Here is a 23732-nt window from a genome sequence, read left to right on the forward strand (position 1 = left end):
TTAGCAACAAGAAGAAGATCAGGGAAAGTGTGGGACCCTTACTGAATGGGGGAGGCAACATAGTGACAGATGATGTGGAAAAAGCTGAAGTACTCAATGCTTTTTTTTGCCTTGGTCTTCACAGACAAGGTCAGCTCTCAGAATGCTGCATGGGGCAACACAGTATGGGGAGGAGGTGAGTAGCCCTGAGTGGTGAAAGAACAGGTTAAGGACTATTTAGAAAAGCTGGACGAGCACAAGTCCGTGGGTCCTGATCTAATGTATCCAAGGGTGCTGAGGGAGTTGGCTGATGTGATTGCAGAGCCATTGGCCATTATCTCTGAAAATTCGTGGCGATTGGGGGAGGTCCCAGATGATTGGAAAAAGGCAAATAAAGTGCCCATATTTAAAAAAGGGAAGAAAGAACCCGGGGAACTACAGATTTCCAATACAGCCTCACTTCAGTCCCCAGCAAAATCAGGGAGCAGGTCCTCAAGGAATCCATTTTGAAGCACTTGGAGGAGAGGAAGGTGATCAAGAACAGTCAGCATGGATTCACCAAGGGCAAGTCGTGCCTGACCAACCTGATTGCCTTCTATGATGAGATAACTGGCACTGTGGATATGGGGAAAGCAGTGGATGTGATATATCTTGACTTTAGCAAAGCTTTTGATACAGTCTCCCACAGTATTCTTGCCAGCAAGTTAAAAAAGTATGGACTGGATGAACAGACTGTAAGGTGGATAGAAAGCTGGCTAGAGTGTTGGGCTCAATGGTAGTGATCAGCGGCTCGATGTCTAGTTGGCAGCCAATATCAAGCGGAGTGCCCCAGGGGTCGGTCCTGGGGCCAGTTTTGTTCAAAATCTTTATTAATGATCTGGATGATGGGATTAATTGCACCCTCAGCAAGTTTGCAGACGACACTAAGCTGGTGGGAGAGATAGATACACTGGAGGGTAGGGATAGGATCCAGAGTGACTTAAACAAGTTGGAGGGTTGAGCTAAAAGAAATCTGATGAGGTTTAACAAGGACAAGTGCAGAGTCCTGCACTTAGGAAGGAAGAATCCCATGCACCGCTACAGGCTGGGGACTGACTGGATAAGCAGCAGAAAAGGACCTGGGGATTACAGTGGATGAGAAGCTGGATATGAGTCAACAGTGTGCCCTTGTTGTCAAGAAGGCTAACGGCATACTGGGCTGCATTAGTAAGAGCATTGCCAGCAGATCGAGGGAAGTGATTATTCCCCTCTATTCGGCACTGGTGAGGCCACAGCTGGAGTATTTCGTCCAGTTTTGGTCCCCCCACTATAGAAGGGATGTGGACAAATTGGAGAGAGTCCATCAGAGGGCAACGAAAATGATTGGGGGCTGAGGCACATGATTTACGAGGAGGGGCTGAGGGACTGGGGTTATTTAGTCTACAGAAGAGAAGAGTGAGGGGAGATTTGACGGCAGCCTTCAACAACTTCAACTTCAGCTACTTCAATTTCAACATGAATGGGGGTTCCAAAGAGGATGGAGCTAGGCTGTTCTCAGTGGTGGCAGATGACCGAACAAGGAGCAATGGTCTCAAGTTGCAGTTGGGGAGGTCTAGGCTGGATATTAGGAAACACTATTTCACTAGGAGGGTGGTGAATCACTGGAATGGGTTACTTGGGAGGTGGTGAAATCTCCATCCTTTGAGGTTTTTAAGGCCCGGCTTGACAAAGCCCTGGCTGGGATGATTTAGTGGATGTTAGTCCTGCTTTGAGCAGGGGATTGGACTAGATGACCTCCTGAAGTCTCTTCCAACCCTAATATTCTGTGATTCTATGCACATGTTTGGGTTTTTTTTAACCTGTGGGAAAGTGAAGTTTATGCAAAATTCTATGTAAATATGTGCTTTGGAGTCAGGAATTACCACCGCAGGCTTGATTGGGGAATGAACAAAACAAAAGAGTTAACCCAGGGTAAAACTAAAGTATAATCTTTTAAGCTGTGTGCTGTATTTCCCAGCTGTGGAGTTACCATTGGGTGCAGAAAAAATACACAAAAACACTTGTCTTCAGCAAAATTACATACATCTAAATATTAAAAGTAGTACCAATGGAAAGGATTTCACTTTTGATGTCTGTGACTAGTCAGTCAAATACACAAAGGTTGCATTGTTCAGAATTATATAACTTCACAACTTTTACTGTTAAAAATATGTTTGATCAAGGACGTACCTTTGCAGAAATGATGACTGTGGCTCATTGGGTGGCACTGCCAGTGTTTAATAAATGAGTACATTGCTGGCAGAAAACCACTCTCTCTGAGTGAGAGAATTTCATCCCCTCCCTGGGAAAGAGAACCTGGAGAAACTATAACACAGGTCAAGAAACTCACTACCTCTTCTTAGCACTTATCAGCCAGCAAACTGATTATCTTGATTTACCATTTCAAAATTAAAATTTATGTGAAGAGTTTCAGGCCGGCTATGTCTGTAAGACTTCAATTTCATTTTCTGTGTGTGTGAATCTCCCTTTCTTCTTCCCAATTTCAAAGGGGGGATTTCAGACATTTCAGGGAAGGGATTTTGTTATTTTCCTTTGTCTGTTAATTTTACAGTGTTTGTTACTTGGATTGGTAGCAGAAAGGGACTTGACTATAGGAAACTCTTACTAAAATGAATCAGAGTAACAGCCGTGTTAGTCTGTATTCGCAAAAAGAAAAGGAGTACTTGTGGCACCTTAGAGACTAACCAATTCATTTGAGCATAAGCTTTCGTGAGCTACAGCACACAGTATGCATCGGATGCATACTGTGTGCTGTAGCTCACGAAAGCTTATGCTCAAATGAATTGGTTAGTCTCTAAGGTGCCACAAGTACTCCTTTTCTTTTTAAAATGAATCAGTTCGCTTCTATTTTCTCTTTCCTATCCTAAGATTTATTTAATCACTGATTTGTTTTTTTGTATGTCTCCTTGCTATTGTCCATGCCTGTTGCAGCTGCAGCAGCTCTGGGAAAAGTAGGGGGATGGCTTTGTGGTTGCCCACCTTTTTCCTGAGCTGCATTTGTCCAAAGAACTGAAGGACAGTGGGGTTGCTCCCATTTGACATAGATTTGTTGCTGTCCCTTCCTGTTAAGCAGGATTATTTTGCCTGAGGAGCAGTAAAATTGTGGGAACATTTAAAAGCTTCACAATTCCAATAATCTTGCAGCAACTGTAAAACACTAATTAGTTTGATCCACAGTTTAGTGACAGTAGAATGTACAGTAAAACCTCAGAGTTACAAACACCTCGGGAATGGAGGTTGTTTGTAACTCTGAACAAAACGTTATGGTAGTTCTTTCAAAAGTTTACAACTGAACATCAACTTAATACAGTTTTGAAACTTTACTATGCAGAAGAAAAATGCTAAGTTCCCTTTTTTTTTAGTAGTTTGCATTTAACACTACGGTACTGTATTTCCTTTTTTTGGTGGGGTGCGGAGGGGGGTGTTTCTGCTGCTGCCTGATTGTGTATTTCCAGTTCCAAATGAGGCGTCTGGTTGACTGGTCACTTCATATCTCTGGTGCTCATAACTCTGAGGTTGTACTGTAGATACTGTTACTTTGAATAAATATTTGTGTATGATCATTGCTTTGTTTACAGTTTCCTTCTACACATCTACAACTCGTTTAGTATGCCCTAGGCACCGTGATGAGTCTTTTTGTTTGTTTGTTTTAGTTTACCTAACAGTATGTCCACAATACAGTATTTAATTCTGGCCCAGAATGTAGCCGCACTTTGCACCAATGCAGCTCACCCTGTACTTGAAACTGGGGTGAGCTGCACTGTGCAAATCCAGCTTTCCTTGTCTACACTAGTGTTTTGCACCACCCATACTGGAATTAGGACAAAAAACCACAGTTCAGTAGAATAACAGGTTCTGCGTCTGGGTGAACAATTACAGATATATGAATGAAACTAAACAATTTAAATGAAAATATTTTCTGAAGTGCAAGTCCTCTACAGTGTTTAAAACCGGACACTTCTGAATTGTGCTAGAAAACTGCCCTTGCCTAAAGTCTTGTGAAGGCGGAGGATATATCTACAGAGCAAAGAACCACCTGCAGCTGGCCTGTGCCAGCCGACTCAGGCTCGGGTTGTGAGGCTGTTTCATTGCTGTGTAGACTTCTGAGTTTGGGATGGAACCTGGGTTCTGGGACCCTCCTACCCTGTAGGGCTCTAGAGCCCAGACTCCAGCCTGAGCCCAGAAGTCTACACAGCAATGAAACAGCCCGAGCCCCGTGAACCCAAGTCAGCTGTCATGGGCCAGCCACAGGTTTTTCTTTGCTGTGTACAAATACCCTGGGAGGAGGAGGAAAACTTTACATTTTGTGTAATTATGACTTTAATTGAATGGAATGTTTTGACAGAAATGTGTTCTGCATACAATTGTGGGTGATACCTACGATTTCCCCCTCTTTCTTGAAATCCATATTTGAGAACCTGTAATATGGTACAATTTCAGAGGAAACTTCTAGTATTTAGATAGGTTTCAGAGTAACAGCCGTGTTAGTCTGTATTCGCAAAAAGAAAAGGAGGACTTGCGGCACCTTAGAGACTAACCAATTTATTAGAGCATAAGCTTTCGTGAGCTACAGCTCACTTCCTCAGATGCATATCGTGGAAACTGCAGCAGGCTTTATATATACACAGAGAATATAAAACAATACCTATTCCCACCCCACTGTCCTGCTGGTAATAGCTTATCTAAAGTGATTTCCAGCACAAATCCAGGTTTTCTCACCCTCCACCCCCCCACACAAATTCACCAGCAGGAGAGTGAATTTGTGGGGGGGGGTGGAGGGTGAGAAAACCTGGATTTGTGCTGGAAATCACTTTAGATAAGCTATTACCAGCAGGACAGTGGGGTGGGAATAGGTATTGTTTCATATTCTCTGTGTATATATAAAGCCTGCTGCAGTTTCCACGATATGCATCTGAGGAAGTGAGCTGTAGCTCACGAAAGCTTATGCTCTAATAAATTGGTTAGTCTCTAAGGTGCCACAAGTCCTCCTTTTCTTTCTAGTATTTAGTGAACCTAATTTACATTTAGCACACGGACTGACTTTGTTATGTTGTTAACCAATAAGAAAGAGATTCTTCTTAAATGAAGTAATCCAGTTTCTGTGTTTGGGAGGTGGGGGACTATCTGAAATTCAAAAAGCGCAGCTATGCTAAGAAATGTAAAAGGAAAAAGAACATGAAGATTACATGTTAATTTGAAGAACAGCCTCCCTCCCCACCCACCACCAGTTGCATAATTGTACCATGTAACAATTGTGGAACTTAATGGCTATGTATCATTGATTTCCCCAGCTTCACTTGAATTTAAAAGCTACCTGGTTCATTGAATAAGTACTTCATAATAGCTACTGGAAAATGCTTGTTAGTTACCAATCTGACTTCCAGTGCTTGTATTTTAAGTCTTTTTAATTACACACTTTTTTCCCTTCTAAAAGGCAGAACCATTTGTGTGTTCTGGTCAATGAAAATTAGGCTTGCACTCTAAGAGGATTTTGCAGATTTAGATTTAAGTGGAACAAAACCCAGTTCTGGAGACAAACCTCTCCTGTCTCTGCTAGGTATCCGATGCACTGCACTGAGCATAACAGGTCATCTTTTGTCAAGCTTATAAAATAAGACACTCATAGATTCCAAGGCAGAAGGGACCAGATGTTCATCTAGTCTGACTTCCTGTATACATAGGCCATAGAACTTCCCCAAAATGCTTCCTACAGCAGATTATTTCGAAAACCATCCATCTTGATTAAAAATTGTCAGTGATGGAGAGTCCATGACTCTTGGTAAATTGTTCTCATGGTTAATTACTCTCACCATTTAAAAATGTATGCCGTTTCCAGTTTGAATTTGTCTCCTTCAGCTTCCAGCCATTGGATAATGTTATACCTTTCTTTGCTACACTGAAGAGCCCATTATTAAATATTTGTTCCCCATGTCGGTACTTACAGATTTTAATCGTGTTACTGCTTGCTCGTCTCTTTAAGATAAATAGATAGACTCAAAAAGCTCAATCACTATGAGGCATATATTTTAATCCTTTAATCATTCTTGTGGCTCTTCTCCGAACCCGCTCTAATTTATCAACATCCTTCTTGAATTGTGTGCGCCAAAAGTGGACACAGTATTCCAAGAAGCGGTCATTTCAGTGCCAAATGTAGAAGTAAAATAACTTCTCTGCTCTTACTTGAGATTCCCGTTTATCCATTTAGGATCGCATTAGCTCTTTTAACCACAGCACCCCTCTGGCAGCGCATGTTCAACTGGTTATCTGCCAGGACCCCCCAATCTTTTTCAGAGTCACTGCTTTCCAGGGTAGAATCAGCCGTCATAGAAGTATGGACTACATTTTTTGTTCCTACATGTATACATTTACATTGAGCTGCATTAAAGTGCATCTTAGTTGCTTGTGCACAGCTTACTAAGTGATCTAGATTGCTCTGTATCACTGACCGATCCTCTTTGTTATTTACCACTCCACCAATTTTTGTTTCATGTGCAGACTTTATTAGTGATGATTTTTATGTCTTCTTCCAGGTCATTGATAAAAATGTTGAATAGCGTAGGGCCCAAGAACCAATATCTGCAGGATCCCACTAGAAACACACCTGCTGTGTGACGATTCCCCATTTTACAATTACCTTTTGAGAACTATTAATTAGCTGATTGTTTTATCCAATTAATGTGTGACATGTTAATTGTATGTTCAGTTTATTAATCAAAAGCCATGTGGCACCAAGTCAACTGTCTTACAGAAGTCTGAACATATTATGTCAACACTATTGCCTTTATCAACCACACTTACAATCTCATCAAAAATATGTTAATTTGATAGGATCTGTTTTCCATAAACCCATGTTTATTTACCTTAATTACACTACCCTCCTTTAATTCTTTATCGCATCCTCCGTTATCTTGACTGGAATTGATGTGAGGCTGACAGAGCTATAATTACTCTGGTCATCATGTTTACCTATTTTGAAAAATTGCCACAATATTAGCTTTCTTCCAGTTTTCTGGAGATTTTTGGAATGTGTAGCTTTGTTGATAGCAAAACTGACAGATCCCTTCCATAACTAAATTAAGGTCTAATCTGGTAGAGAGGATAGGGAGAGTTGCTACTGAAAAATTTGGGTGATTTTTCTATTGGAAAGTTGTACTCTCATGGTGGTTCATGGTGGTGCTAGAATGTAGGCCCACTGCCATAATTTAAAAGTGTGAAATAGGTTCCTGAACAACTCTTGGATAAGGTCCTGTTTACCCAGACTTGTACTGGTGTACTAAAGATACTTTAAAAAAAATCATTTTCGGTAATGCACTGCAAACCCCTGTGTGGATTATCTTAAATAGGTTTTGAAATGGTAAATCTTAGGCTGAATCGATATAAACCAAATCAATACACAGTCTTCAAACTGGTTTAAGAGCATCAATTCAGGGGTTTGTATTGCTTTAACTAAAAACATATATTCAGTTAAACTGGTGGAAATTTGTTTGTAGACAAGATCTAAAATGCAAAATAACATTTTGTTCAGTCTACAGTTCAGTTATCAGGGATGGTTCTGGGAATGTTTCTACTCAAAATAACTTGTCCTAAACTTTATGTTAAATCAATGTAGGTTTTTTGAGAGCAGTAAAACTTATTTACTGATGCAACTTGTTTAACAGCTTTGTTCAGTTTAGTTTAGAAAAGTGTCACCATATAGCTTAATGACGGACCTCAAAGATAATGAAATAGTGTTACAATAAATTGAGGGTTGGCTGATTAGAAGGCAGCAAAGATGATTGTCTTGCTAGTGCTGTTAATAAATGGAGTGCAAACTATATGACCTATAAATATAAATTACTGTTAACTAATCCACTTTAGTCTGATAGTAAAATACATTTTTTTTTTCACAGAGTGAAGATACACAGCAACAAATTATCAGAGAAACTTTCCATTTGGTATCCAAACGTGATGAAAATGTTTGTAATTTCCTAGAAGGAGGCTTGTAAGTATTGAAATTTAACAGAAATTTCTAGTATTAATGAATAGCAAGGGCTGTCACAAAAACCTTCAAGAGTACCATATTTTAGAGCAGGTTTCAGAGTAACAGCCGTGTTAGTCTGTATTCGCAAAAAGAAAAGGAGTACTTGTGGCACCTTAGAGACTAACCAATTTATTTGAGCATAAGCTTTCGTGAGCTACAGCAGTAATTTAGTTAAAATTTCTGTCTAAATATTTCTGATGCACCCATGAGAAAGACCATCTACCCGTCTCCATTGTATCTTGGTAATAAATACGCTGTTACAGTTAAGTAGCTATAACTATCTTCTGTTATAAAGTGTTCTCTGACTTTAACAAAAATATTCTTCTAGGGCCCTGTCTGTTGTACAGTTGTAACTGAATTCGGGGATATGGTTACAACACAGCTGTCCCTGATCCAGAGACAATACAGAAACAAATATATAGTAGCCTAGATGGCACCTAACTATATTCCCAAAGCCCAGCTAAAGCTTTGAGGTCAACCTGAGAGACTTTCACTACACCATTGCAAAACTTGAAATCAGTGGCAACTTGTCTACTGGGTACTTATACTTGAGCTCCTAATATTTGGATGCTGTGTGCTCTTGGTAGAGGGTTCCTGGCCTAAAGATTCCATGGATTTCTGCCAGAGTCCAAGTTTGCTGGTCTGTAGAGCAGTGGTTTTCAAACTTTTTTTCTGGGGACCCAGTTGAAGAAAACTGTTGATGCCTTTGACCCAACAGAGCTGGGGATGAGGAGTTTGGGATGCAAGAGGGGCTCTGGGTTGGGGGGAGGCTCAAGGCTGGGGCAGGGGGTTGGGGTGCGGGAGGGGGTCAGGGCTCTGGGCTGGGGGTGCAGGCCTTGGGGGGGTCAGGGATGAGGGGCTTGGAGTTCAGGAAGGGGTTCCAGGTTTGGGGGGGATTAGGGCTGGGCCAGGGGATTGGGGCACGGATTTACCTCCGGTGGCTCCCGGTCAGCAGCGCAGCCGGGGTGAAGAGGCAGGCTTCCTGGAAGCAGCCAGCAGCAGGTCCGGCTCCTAGGCAGAGGCGCGCAAGCGGCTTCGTGCTACACTCGCCCGCAGGCACCACCCTCCCCCTGGTTCCCATTGGCTGGGAACTGGCCAATGGGAATGTGGAGCTGGTGCTCAGGGTGGAGGCAGTGCGCGGAGCCCCGTGGGCCCCCTGCCTAGAAGCCGGACCCACTGCTGGCTGCTTCTGGGGTGCAGTGCGGTGTCGGAAAAGGTAGGCACTAGCCTGCCTTAGTTGGGAAACACCGCCGACGGGACTTTTAATGTCCCGGTCGGTGGTGCTGACGAGAGCAAGGCGACCCAGTGCCTGACATGCCGTGACCCAGTACTAGGTCACGACCCACGGTTTGAAAAACACAGCTGCAGAGCAAGTCTGGATTAAGAAAAATGATTGTTTTAAAAACTGTGTTAGCAAACGCATTTTTAAAAGTGGGTCTTTTGCACAGTGTAGACAGCAAGTTGTGTTTGCTGGCCATGATCAACCCTAGGCTTCTCCCATGTAGCAGGTTTTTGAACTTGACTTTCCCTGTCTACACTAGGTACAAAATCCTGTTTACAATGTGTTTAGCTAAGGTGTTTAAAAACATGTCTGTTTTTCCTAGTTTAGTTGTGCCCTCTGAGCCTGGTGTTTAAATAAAGCATATTTGTTTGACCTTTGGTCAAAACTGTGGAGTGTTTTCCTCTGATGTATTGGGGTGGCTGATAAGGAGGCAGATATTTTTGATGACAGGTGTTGTCAGTGCTGAAGTGATGATTGGATTTTTAAGGTAAAAATGTCAAGTTTTTTTACTCCTTGCGATCTTAGAGCATGTTTGTTGTGAGGTCTCACACCTTAACAGAGGGCAGAAGTGCTGAAATAAGAGACGCGTTCATTCAAAATTTTAGTAATTGAAGTTACATAGGTATTAACAAAAAACACAATTTTTGGGAGAAGAGGTCATGATTGACATTGTTTTAGCTGCCATGATTTTGGTCTCTTTGTAGACCACTATTGACACTTAACACGAGTTAACTAGCTGCATTCCTCTGTGGGGGGAACCTAGGGTTGACTAAAGCCAGTTAACATGTTAAAAGCTGTGTCTACGCTTGGAGCACAATCATGATCAAAGTTGTGGTAGCTACCATGATACCAACCTGTTTTCCTAGTCAAGACAAGGCCTAACATTTGACGAACAATCCTTTCTCCTCTTAATTATTCCACTTTTGCTTTCTTCACTCTTGGAAGTATCATTGCAGTAGTTCTCCAGTTAGCATAGTCTTCCAGGCTGGACATGACCTGAATTTCTAATGTTTAAAAAAAAAAAAAAAAAAGCCACAGAGCAAAAGCCCATCCTTTCAGGCATTTTTTTTATATATCATAAAGAAGTGCGCAAAAAAAAAAAAAAGTATGGGGGTGGGTGGCACAAGCTCAACTTTTGTTTCCTTTCTTCAGGTCCCCATTTGATATAGTTTTTCAAGCAGGGACAGTCTTCCTGTATCTCTGTAGAGCAATTTGCACATTTTGGGCATAATTGTAATATAATACTTATAAGGTACTTGGAGGTTCTAGCAATAAGTGTGGAACAACTTCACATGCACTGCAATATCTAGATAATTGCCATAAATTAAGGACACCGTATAAACCTTTACTTCGCATTTTTTTTTTTTTAAGTTTTCAAATCACGAAAACTCTGTAAATTTTTTGTTTAGCTATTTTTGTTTAGTATTTGGGAGCATGGGACTTGTCTCTTCAAGCATTAATGTGAAGCTGTGTGGAAAGTGCAGGTGTTCTAAAGGTTCTTAATAGTTTTAACTTACAAATAAAGAATAGAAAATTAGAGGGATCATTTCTTTGTGCAGATTTGTGATCTATTAGACTCTGGTGATTTCTTCTGTAAATCCAGTTTAGGAGGGGTTTTTAATGGCTTATTCCCCAATGTTCAGAATCATCAGCTTAATACCTGTATACCCATGTGTCACAAAATGTTTTCATTTATACATGAACCATGTTGTTGCTTAACATAGAATTTTTAGCCACCTCAAGAAGAGAGATACATGCCTTCTGATATTTACAGTTAAAAGTTTCTCTCAGGGGGAGGCTATAGAGGATGGGCTGAAGCATATCACTGTTGATTCACTTAAGATAATTCTTCTTTCTGTAGTTCACTAACTTGATGATTAAGGAGAAATATAAGGAATTTAAATTTCTGCATCTCTTTTAATATTGTAATACAACCAGTTGAGTGCAATGCACTCATACTTTCTGTAATGTCAAATATTCTGTAGCACAACTGTTGTATTAATTCAGTTTATCCCTAAGATCATAAATTTTGTTTAAGTGAATATCCGTGCAATCCATGTGTACTAATCACTGACTTCAGTGCATGTGTACTTAAATTTTTTCAACTTCTCTCCATGGCTCCCCTGAGTGGGACTGGGAAAGATGCTTGGGCATGTGACCGACCCCCTTCTGAGTAATATTCCTTACTCTCTGCTCAGTGCCTGCTAGAATGTCAGAGTGACACTTGCACACATCTTAGTGGAAGAGTGTATTTATTGATCTGTTTGCCATAGTTCTGATGTGCAGGTGCATATATCGGTGTACTTACTACTGTCTAGGAGGATATTTACTAACAGTAATTACAATTCAGAGTTAAGATGTCATGTTGGTTTGGCTTGGTTTTTTCCAGAGCACCTTTACATTAAATTATGAGGTTCTCTATTATACTGTTAATGGCTGAAGTATTTTCAACATATACTTATTTCATGATGTAATTTAAATTTAAACTATAAACTTTTCAGGATACAATTTGCTGTTAATGAGTTTTTGCTCATCTTGTCTTGACACTGACCTAGCTTCTCTTTATTTAGACTAATAGGTGGATCTGATAACAAACTAATCTACCGACACTATGCCACGTTGTACTTTGTCTTCTGTGTGGATTCTTCAGAAAGTGAACTTGGCATTTTAGACCTAATACAAGTAAGTGTTGTTTTTAAAGGAAATGCCATATTTTTAAAGATACTTGGTGTTTCTGCCTTCTGGCTTACCTTTTTCTGAATTGCTTGAAAATAAAGATGACTTCCATTATAGTGTAAAGTACAACATACTTGTGTTAATCGTTGTACAGTTTCCTACCATTACTAGAGAAAGTTCTTTTTTCACAGATTAATGTTTAGGTAAGAAAACAGTTCATTTGACAGGTAATGAGCCTAAATTATAATCTGCCATATTTTGTTGCATCTTTGCAGAGAATTGGGTTCTAGTTTTGGTAACAGATTCATTCAGTTCAAATGGCTGTTTTCCTAGATTTTTGTTTCCTCTTTGCTCACTTTGGCATTTTGTAGTGTCTGAACAGTGCAAGATATTGGATACCACATACAATGAATCATCTTTTCACAGCTGTTTGCTCTACAGAGTAGAGTTGCTTTGTTTTGTAGCATATCTTCTTACTCAAATGTGTTAAAATATTTACAAAGTGAGAAGAGCAGCAAATTAATATTTAATGCAACTTCTCAGGTATTTCTGAATATTCACTCTATCTACAAAATATACATCTTCATTCTTAATTAGAAACAATAGGATCAGAAAAGACCACTTGAGTTATCCAGTCTGATCCCTTGCATTTTGCAGGGCCACTTATGCAACTCCAACTGATTTCTTTCTTGCTATGCTCTGATATGTACAATGATGATACTTCAGCAACCTCCCAATAATTCCACTATCCAATGGCACTGTCTAGCCTGTGTTTTCTTTTCGTGTCTTTAGGACAATGGCTTTATGCATACTGAAGCCTCTAGGTAGGTGTGCAATCATCATCAAAATTAAATCTTTGTTCTCAAACTTCTTCACAAAAGCACGTCTATCACAAGAAGTAATTCAACCTATGAACACCATTTCATCTCCCAATACCAGTTTGACATCTTCCCTGTGGAAGCTATAATGCTTGGAAACATAAACAACTGTGGGAAGGAAACAATATATTTATAAATGCTTTCTAGGTCACCTTTAACAGATCAAGGTGTTCCATGGATATTAATCTTTGACTTTCACTCAGAGGATATACTGTACATGTTTGTCCAGCTTCCAGTCTCTGCCTCAGAGGATTCTCATGTCAGGAGGGACTAGTGAAACCTTTCACCTTAATACTGCAGACATTTTAGTGTTATGAATTTTACACTTCTTGTATACAATCACTTTTAAGGCTCTATACAAATTGTTTAAAGGCTCTTTGTATTGGTGTTTGTGATTAACTAGAAAAGGGAGAGTGCTATGGGTTAGCATCATTATCAGTGGGTATGTAAAGTCTACAGGGTTAAATGTGAGTTATTCTTAAATCTCCCTTGAAGTGTTACAAGAGGAAATCAAGGCCTTGGTTCATCTTTTTTCTCTCAGTAGAGTTTATGATATTATAGCCACAGTAAGCAAAATGAAACTAGAACCTTGGTGAACAGCCAGAGCCATGGCAATGTGAGGGAGAGTCACATCAAACTTTCAAAAGAACCTAACTAACTTAGGTGCCAAGTCCCTTTGACTTTCAGTGAGACTTAAGCTTCTAAATTGCTTTAGCACTTTTGAAAATTTTACCCCTTATGTATAGTCTTGACTTCTGAGGCTCACTTCCCCATGAAGTACCCACAAAGAATACTGAGATCTCAGTGGTTAAAAACTGTACAGAGCCTTGCAAGTTGCATTTGTGCAATCAGACAGTTTTATGGGAGGCATAATGCAGTTTGGTCTGAAAGATGGATTTCTTAATTTCTTAACCTTAAGTCATCATGACCGTAGATGCATCCAAGTAGAGCGAGGTAAATCACATGCAAATATTGCAATCTTTAGAGGCACACTAAACCTAGAGGTCCTGGGGCAACAGACTACTGTAATCTTTAACAAGTCTGGGGTCCAAAAAGCTTAATATTAATTCAAACAGGTATGTAAGATACAAGGTAGAACTGGGTGGGAAATGATTTTCCTGTTCTGGAAGAAGTTTTGAGATTTCAGAAAATTTTCCTGTCCCACTTGGGACAAAAAGTCCATCTAAAATTTTCACAAACCAGAAATCCGGGGAAAAATTCAGATTGGCTCAGTTGAAACATTTGATAACTTCAAAATATTTCACTTACGTTTTTCCTTTACATTTTTTTTTACTTTACTGTAAATTAACTTCAATTTTGAACTGAAATTCAGGGGACATGTCAGCAATTTCAAAACTTCTTTCAAATCTTTTTTTCCCACAGGATGTTCATCAGAACCAACCTTATCCTGCAGACAGATTTGATTTCAACAAATAGGCATTTATTAATGAAAATGTTTAGTTGAAAAATTCCTGACTGGCTCTAGTACGAGGTCAGCCCTTTTAGTTTAGGTTAGAGCTGGGCAGAAATCTAAAAAACTTTCTTCTGGTTGATGAAATTGAAAACTTAAAAAAATCAACTGTAGTTAAGGTCCATTTGACAGATTTGCCTGAAAACTGACAGATTTGTGCTTTGGCTGACCACCAGAGGGAGTGATTTCCACAGTCTGACCTCCCTCTTATGTACTGGAGGCTGGAAATGCTCAAAATTTTTTTTTAACTTTTGTAAAAAGAAGAGGAGTACTTGTGGCACCTTAGAGACTAACCAGTTTATTTGAGCATAAACTTTCGTGAGCTACAGCTCACTTCATCGGATGCATTCAGTGGAAATCATCCGATGAAGTGAGATGTAGCTCACGAAAGCTCATGCTCAAATAAATTGGTTAGTCTCTAAGGTGCAACAAGTACTCCTTTTCTTTTTGCGAATACAGACTAACACGGCTGCTACTCTGAAACTTATCTTTTGTAGTGCTTCAAGTGCAGTAGTTCCCAGATGTCAGTACCCAAGTCCTGTTGTGCAGGACCTGGCACAAACGTAAGAAGAGATGGACCCTGTCCCAAGGAGCTTGTGATCAAAAAGACTCTCAGCAAAAGCATCTCAGCTGACTTGAGCAGTTTTTAATAATGCACAGGGAATTCTGTGATCCTTAAAGCAGCCACCTGCTAAACCATATAAGGTTTTATAGAGTAAACCAGATACTTCAGATTGCACCCAGAAGCAGAGGGGAAGTCAGTATAGTTTATGTAGAACAAGTGTAATGTGCTCATGCTGACCAGCTCCACTAGGAACATGGATTGTTATACTCAGCACTATTAAAGCTTCCAAGTTTCATTCAAAGTCAGCCCCATGTGTGGTGGTGCTGCATTTATTTACTGCTATAACTACTAATGTCCAACCATTTAGGTATTAAATGTCTGGATGATTGTCCCACGCATCTATCAGAGATCACTTTGAGCCAGTTGTCTGAATGATGACATTACAGCTTGCACTGTAGTAAAAACCCTTTCACAGGCAGACTCTTGAGGTTTGCTAGTGCTCTCTAGATTTGGTGACACACGAAAACCTGAGTTAAGAAAGTAGGTCTATTGACACCAAATACAAACAGGATTTTCTAGATCTGAAATAGACATTCCATAATATTTCTTATATAGATTTATCGTTTTATAGTATCTGTGTTTTAGATGCATTTGATTAGTTATCTGTTTTTTTCAGCCATTAATGCTGTAGTAGAATGTGAGTACTTAATGCAAGAGGAGAAGGGATGGTCTTGTCTTGTGGCTAAAACACTGGACTTCAGAGATCTGAGTTTAATTCCCTTCTCTGCTACGGACTTCCTGTGTGATCTTGGGCAAGTCATTTAGTCGTTCTGTCCCTCAGTTCCCAATCTTCTGCTTGTGTGTGTGTCCTTTTTCTCCCACTTTGTCTATATAGAATGGAAGCTTTTCAGGACAAGGACTGTGTTGTTATGTTGCTGAGCACAGTGGGCCCTGATGCTGACAATGGACTCTTAATTTGTCTTACCATAACACTAAGAACAAGCTGACGTTTTGATTATGTATGCTATAGTTAGTATTGTGTGTATTTAGGTTTATTAATATTTGAGTAAAATTAAAACAAAAAATAAAATACAGCTTTATTGTAATAATTCATGTAATTCTAAAAGTAAAGCACAAGGGGGTGCTAAAAATTCACTTTGGAGCATAGTTAGTTACGGAAAACACGCTATTTCTACATCTCTAGTCACCAGGTCTTGGCTTGAGATTTATTTGCCTGCAGAAGTCATTTTTAATTCTCAGTTCTGTGACTCACATTGTTCCTGCATTGTTGCTCAATCTTTTTTATGAAGTTGCTTTGTGAAAGTCAGTAGGTAGCCAGCAATTCCTTGGATGTCAGTTTCATGATTAATTTAATGTCCTATAGTTAGTCTCAGCTGCAGTGGCATCCCAATAGTACATTTGAACTAGTTTTTCTCTTAAGGAGAAAGAAACCCCGGTTCTCATGACCCGTAAGTGCTAACGCATCTGAAGCAATTACTGCTTTGTTCGAGATCTGTGTGCTTTTATCTCTTGGTGCACATGTTTGACTCTAAAATAAATTTTGTGTTGTAAGCATGTTGGCTCTTATTTTATCCACTGATGCAGTTATTCTGAGACTTTTTAAAAATACTTAATTTTAATTAATCTCCCTTCTCATAACTTGTATTCTAGAGTAATACTTTTTAAAATGAATATGACATAAAAGGTTATAAACCTGTTTACAGTCTGATTCTGGGCTTCTGCCCTACCAGTGTCACACATAATCCCAGCTGTCACCAGTAGAAGACTGAGAAATTTCAACTATTTTATTAATAGAAATCTTTATCTTGTGAAAATTCCAACTGTGGGGCTCTGCAAAACTAATAGTTTTCTCTTAATTTACCAGTGTATTTAGGGCTTAATGATCATGCTGTGTAGACAGAGGTCTTTGGGCTTCAGTGGTTATCTTCCAAAACTTTCCTGTATTGTCTTAGATAACTAATTATGATACCTTGATATTTGCATTAATTAAATAAAATTTTTTAAGGGCAGCCACTGAAGTTATGGATCTAAGGCTGTTGTGAGGAGAGGTCCTAGTTGTTGGGACAGTGTAAGAGTGAAATACTGTTCAGTTGCTCCTTTTCTGTTCCCCTGTCTGTGAACATAAATATCGCTACTGAAGACACTTCGCTTCTTATGCCTTATTTTAAAATGTCATTTTGTATAAAGGAACATTTTTCAAGGCACTAAATGAGTGTCTTAAGGTCAGAATTTATAAATATCTTTGTTGTCTGTGCTTTGGAAACCTGTGATTTTTCCCACCCCCAACCTCTAAACATAAATAGAATCAGGATAACTTCCTCTAGATAGAGGATACACTTATTTTTGTGGCTACATGCTAGACAAAACTGCTCTTATATATACATCCCCCTTGAGGCACACAGAAGTTAAGAGAATTTCCCCTGGGCAATCATGGCTTCTCTGAGCCACATTGTAAACATCATTTAAGCAGTTTAACATATGAACTAATCATTTGTAAACGTGCCCTGTTTCTAGAAGACATTTGGTGTCTTAACAGTTAGCTATATGAAGAAAATTAGTACTTTTTAAGCATGAAGAAAAGAGGCAGCTTGTTGGGGTTAGTATTCAATTAAATTTAAGATATTTATTTGTAAGGTTAATTATCATAGTAACTCTTGTATTGAATCCATTTAAGAAATAACACAGGTCTAGATCCATAAAGAGGCAGAGGCACCTAAATCCATTTACATTACAAAAACATTTAGGCACCATTGAGATCTTCAACCCCTGCTCGCTGCCGTCTAATCCTGTAGTTGCCTAAATTCATTAGGCATCTATATTTCCGCTGGTGGGAATGCACAGTGGATGGATATAAAGAGAGGTGCAACATGGTCAAATCAATGGGGTAGGAAAATGGTCCATTCAGCAGCATATTGAATGGATATGAGTGGGGCAAGATTGCATTTGTCAAGACCAGATAAAAGGATCTTGCAGTAATTGCAACGTGGTATGATGAGAGCCTGGATGAGAATTTTATTTGTATGGATGGAAAGGAAAGTCTGTATCTCAAGATATTATGCAGAAAGAATCTGCGAGACTTGGACATAAAGAGATGTTCACTTTGAAGATGACACCGAGGTGACTGTCAGGATGGTGGTGTTGTCCAGTGATTGAGAAAGCAGGTAATGGGAAAGACATGGGGGAAGATTAAGATCTGCTTTACCTGTGTTGAGCTTGAGCTGACAGCTAGACATCCACAAGGAGATGTCAGAGACACCAGCTGAGATTTTAGTTTGGACAGAAAGAGATAGGTCTTGAGCAGAGAGATGGGTTTATGAGTGCTCAGCAGAGATGTGGTAATTGAATTTGTGTTTGCAGATGAAATTACCCAGAGATAGGATGCAAAGGGAGAAGTGAAGGGGAGCAAGGACAGAGCCTTGTGGAACCCTCACAGAAAGATGGAAGAGGGATGAGGAAGATCCGCTGAAGGAGCGATTAGGAGAACAAGGAGAGGGGAGAGCGATGTAAGCCAAAGAAGGACAGCATTTCAAAGAGAGCATGGTTGACTGTGTAGAAGGTGGGTGACAGATAGAGGATGAGGATGGAGAACAAGTTCTTAGCTAGGTTAGGACATGGTCATTAGAGAATTTGGCAGAAGTGATTTCAGTGGAGTGCTGGGGCTGAAACCAGTCTGTGATGGATTTCGAGGAGAGGCACTTCAGACAATAGTTATAGACAGCTCATTCCGTGATCTTTGAGTTGAAAGGGAGAAGGGAAATGGGCAGTAGTTGAAGCAAGTGGGGTCAAGGATGGGTGTTGTTTAAGATGGGAGAGACTAAGTCATGCTTGAGTTATGGGAGTGGGAGGAAGAACCAGAGGAGCATGAGAGGTTAAGAAGAAGAAGAAGGGAGGGGATGAAATGATGGGATGGGATCACTGAGGCGAATGGAGAGGATAGAGCAGGAAAGTAGATGAGAAACTTCTGCCTCTGTGACAGGGGACGAGGAAGAGAGGGTTGTAGGAGGGGAAGAGAAGGCAAGCCAAGGGAAGTGTGAGGGTCACGTCACATTTTAGCAATTTTCTCTTGGAAGAAATCGGCGAGATTCTGTGAGGAGAGAAGTGGAAGCAGGCTGGGGCCGTCAAGGGCTACTGGAATATAAATAATAAATTGGTAAAAATAAACAGCTGAAATTCATTTTTACTAGATAGTTGGCATCCCAATAAAATTAGAAGAAACAGTTCAGATCTCAACTGCATAAAATTGCAGTATAGATTTTCTTGGAATGTTCTTTCAATGTGTGACTATTCTTTAACTTTTGTATATGTGTAATCCCTTGGCCACGTTGCAGAGCTGTATTAAAAGCTGTCTTACTTTACATACCCTTTTGCCTGGGGCCTGCCAGCATTAGAAGATCCCAATAATAGTGTTAACCACACATGTTTTTCAGATACAGTAGGCCTTGTAAAATCTACATGATCTCTATTTTCCATATGTGCCACGTCTGAAGTTCATAAATATTGGAATGATTGCGTTGCTCTTAAACCTTGACCTTTTGCTTTGTTTTTTCTTCCGCAGGTATTCGTGGAAACACTAGACAAATGTTTTGAAAACGTCTGTGAACTGGATTTAATTTTCCATGTAGACAAGGTACTGTGCTGAGCTACTATAATATCAGTTGAACCAAACATTCTTCTTGACAAGAAACGTTTGGTCCTGAATCTGACAGTGTATAACAAGCCTATCCTTGTTGTTGGTGAAATCTTGTCAGTTTCTATCAAGTTATTTTTAAAGTGCAAAAAGTGTGCTGGAACATGTCTTTAATGAAATTCATTAGTACATTTACTTAGGAGGTGTCTGCAATGTAACTGTGTGTATAAATGCAAAACCTGAGACACCAGAATATTGTTCTTCGATGAGGGAAGCTGATGGTTCCAAGAAATATTTTCGTCCAGGTTTCTTTTTTAATGATATGTTACTCAGAATTGACATTAACTTTGGATTTTAGCATTCCAAATCCATATTGCCTTTCACATATTTTATTATGAACATAACTCAGAAATGAAGTTAGTATACTGGGGGTGGGATGGATTCTGTACTGAACCTCCTAATACATATTAATGTCTTTTCTCATGTTTAAATAGAAGGTTCTGTGTGAATTCCCAGCTAGATGGTATAATTGACTTATTTATTGGTCTGGTATAAGGACATGCTGTTACTAATGCAGTCTGTCATTTACAAGGACACTATAAACTTCTGACTACAAGTAACATCTAAAATGACTGTAGTTGAGAGAGATTGGAGGAAAATGGTTATTCCTCTCAATTTTTTCATTGTGTTTACTTTGTGCATATATCTGTTCTGTGTGTGCAGTCATTTCCCCCTCTTTGTGAGAGGTTTTCACATCTCAAAAGAGCAAGAAAAACATTAAAGGGAAATGTGATATTGATGCAGCAAAAACTGGAAAGAGGAAGAAGGGCAAGTGTACTACCTGAAACTCACCTTTTGAAGCTGAATAGCTGATTGCAAGCTGACCGCATCCTTCTTAAAGAAAGAATGCTTACCTGTTGACACTGATCACTGAAAATTTCAATAGACCTGTGTTGGTGTTTGAACTGATTTGATACTCCTGAAAAGTTCATTAAAATTTCACAGTAATAAATTAATTGTGCTTTCCCCATCCCAAAAGAGAAGTTGGTTTTGCTCCTAAAAATTAATTTTTTTGATTATGCTGATAATATTGAGATTGCAAATAGTGATAGACAAATATTTTATTATAACCTTGTGGGTTTCTCTTTATGACAAAACAGTTTTTTCATCAAAGAAAGTAACTGAATCTAGACAGAATCCACTAATGGCTTAGGCCAATATTTTCAAACCTGCAGCCTAAAATTAGGCCATTAATTCCATAGTTAAGCAAAAGTGGCCTTATTTATTTTTTTCCGAAGATGAAAAATCAGGACACTTCTGCTAAGTGGCCTAACTTAAGGCCTGCAGATTTGAAAATACTGGCATTAATCTCTACAGTTCTTGGATTGTATTGTGACCGTTTTCAAGATAGTGCAATGAACAAGGTTACCAGGATTATAACCGTCTCATTTGAGCTACTCTGGCTATTAGTTTTTTTTCAGTGGATTTGTAACTGGTCCATAAAGACGTATTAAAGGAACTGGCACATGAAATTACAAGTCCAATAGCAAGGATTTTTAATGAATCTGTAAACAAGGAGGTCAAACTCTATGACTGAAGAATTGCTAATATGATTTTTAAGAAAGGGAAAAAAATGTGATCCAGGAAACTGCAGGCCTGTTAGTTTGTATGCAAGGTCTTGGAGCAAATTTTGAAAAAGAAAGTAGTTAAAGACGTAGAGGTTAATGATAATTGGAATAAAACACAACACGGTTTTACAAAAAGTGTCAGACCAACCTGATAGCTTTCTTTGAGACGATAACCGATTTTTTTAGACAAAGGAAATGCAGTAGATCTAATCTACCAGGATTTCTGCAAGGCATTTGATACAGTTCCCACATGGGAAATTATTAGTTAAATTGGAGAGCTGGGGATTAAGAATTGAAATATGAGAATATGAATGCAAAATGAAATATGAGAATTGAAAGGTGGATAAGGAATGGGTTAAAGGGGAGACTACAGTTGTCATACTTAAAGGTCAACTGTCAGGCTGGAGGGAGTTCCTCAGGGATCAAGTGGAGTTCCTCAGGGATCGGTCTTGCAACCATTCTTATTTAACATTTTTATTACTGACATTGGCACAAAAAGTGGGAGTGTGCTAATACCATTTGCAGATGACGCAGAGTTGGGCAGTATTGCCAATATGGAGGAGTACCAGAATATCATAGAAGAAGATCTGGATGACCTTGTAAACTGGAGGAATAGAAATGGGATGAAATTTAACAGTGCAAAGTGCAAGGTCATGCATTCAGGGACTAACAACAAGAATTTTTGCTGTCAGCTGGAGACTTAGCAGTTGGAAGTGACAGAGAAGAAGAAATTCCTGGGTGTATTGGTTGATCACAGGATGACTTTGAGCCACCATTGTGATGTGGCTGTGACAAAGGCTAATGCAGTCCTAGGATGCATCAGGAGAGGTATTTCCAGTAGAGACATGGAAATATTACTATCATTATACAAGGCACTGGTGAGACCTCATCTGGAATACTGTGTGCAATTCTGGTCTCCCATATTTAAGAAAGAAGAATTCAAACTAATACAGGATGCAGAGAAGGGCTGCTAGAATTATTCGAGGAATGGAAACCTTCCCTTGTGAGAGGAGGCTCAAGGAGCGTGGCTTGTTTAGCCTAACAAAAAGAAGACTGAGGGGCGATACGATTGCTCTCTATAAATAGATCAGAGTAATAAATACCAGGGAGGGAGGGAGAGGAGTTATTTAAGTTAAGCGTCAATATGGAGACACGAACAAATGGATATAAACAGCCATCAATAAATTTAGGCTTGAAATTACACGAAAGTTTCTAACCATCAGAGGAGTGAAGTTCTGGAACAGCCTCCTAAGAGGATTAGTGGGGGCAAAAAACCTAACTGGCTTCAAGACTGAGCTTGATAAATATATGGAGGGGATGGTATGATGTGACTGCCCACAATGGCATGTGGCCCATTGGCGACTGCCAGTATCAAAAATCCCCAATGGCTGGAAATGGGACACTAGATGGGGAGGGCTCAGAATTATTTCCCAGGTATCTGCCTCGTGGATCTTGCCCACGTGCTCAGGATCTAACTGATTGCCATATTTGGGGTTGGGAAGGAATTTTCTCCCAGGTCAGATTGGCAGAGACCCTGGGGTTTTTTCGCCGCCTTCTGCACCATAGGGCATGGGTCACTTACAGGTTTAAACTAGTGTAAATGGTGAATTCTCTGTAACTTAAAGTCTTTAAACCATGATTTGAAGACTTCAGTAACTCAGCCAGAGGTTAGGGGTCTATTACAGGAGTTGGGTGGGTGAGGTTCTGTGGCCTGCAATGTGCAGGAGGTTAGGCTAGATGATCCCAATGCTCCTTTCTGATCTTACAATGAATGAATTTGAGACTCATTTTAAACTGTAATGTGGCATCCAGAGCTTCTGTCTAAGTGTAGATAAAGTCTATTCAGCCATTTGTAATTTATGAACCGTAGGCTATATCTACACTACAAGTGCTGCAGCTTTGCCACTGTAGTGTAGATGCTTCCTACACCAACGAAGGGTTTTTTTCCATTGATGATGTAATTAATCCACCTCTCTGAGAGGTAGTAGCTAGGTCAAAAGAAGAATTCTGCCAGAGCAAAGTGGAAGTATTTTCCCAAAGCTGGATTTGCACTTGACATTTATGCTAGGGCTGATTGATTTCTCTCTTTTTTTAGTTTGATTTTTAAAATAACAGACTCTGATGCATGGCAGGCAAGATGGTGACAGTAATATTTGTAAAGAGAAAATAAAATATTGCAAATCTGCAAATAAGTGGCAATGGAAAACGGTAATATTTGTACTTAAGAGCCTTAGTGAAGGATGGAAGAAATATTCCATAATTTATTTCTTCATTGTATAAGATTGGTCTGAAAATTTTACTCCTTACTCATTGAGGAAAAGGAGCCAGATTACCATTTATCGCCCACCATATTGTGTGTGTACTATACATATAGAAACCAGAAAAGCAGTGACCGAGTCTCATAGAATTTCACAAAAATCTGATATATAAACTACTTTTGCTTATTAAATGTTTGTTAAACAATGTAAAAATATAGCTTTTATGCATAAACTATATTTTAGTTTATTCAGGCTATAATTTGAATAACTTACAGTTTTAAACTTTTA

At 39.4% G+C, this 23732-nt stretch overlaps 1 protein-coding gene across 3 annotated transcripts in view; it reads left to right on the forward strand.

Moving 5' to 3' along the window:
• The window catches only part of AP3S1 (adaptor related protein complex 3 subunit sigma 1), a 148028-nt gene that overhangs the window by 107885 nt on the left and 16411 nt on the right, over nucleotides 1-23732 (forward strand). For all 3 annotated transcript variants that reach the window (XM_073344747.1, XM_073344745.1, XM_073344744.1), the window contains 3 exons: nucleotides 7908-7999; nucleotides 11891-12002; nucleotides 19487-19558. In XM_073344747.1, coding sequence (XP_073200848.1) covers nucleotides 7908-7999; nucleotides 11891-12002; nucleotides 19487-19558 — 276 coding nt within the window. The remainder of the gene's footprint in view (nucleotides 1-7907; nucleotides 8000-11890; nucleotides 12003-19486; nucleotides 19559-23732) is intronic.

The sequence above is a fragment of the Lepidochelys kempii genome, chromosome 5 (assembly GCF_965140285.1).
Source record: "Lepidochelys kempii isolate rLepKem1 chromosome 5, rLepKem1.hap1, whole genome shotgun sequence".
NCBI classification, from domain to species: Eukaryota; Metazoa; Chordata; order Testudines; family Cheloniidae; genus Lepidochelys; species Lepidochelys kempii.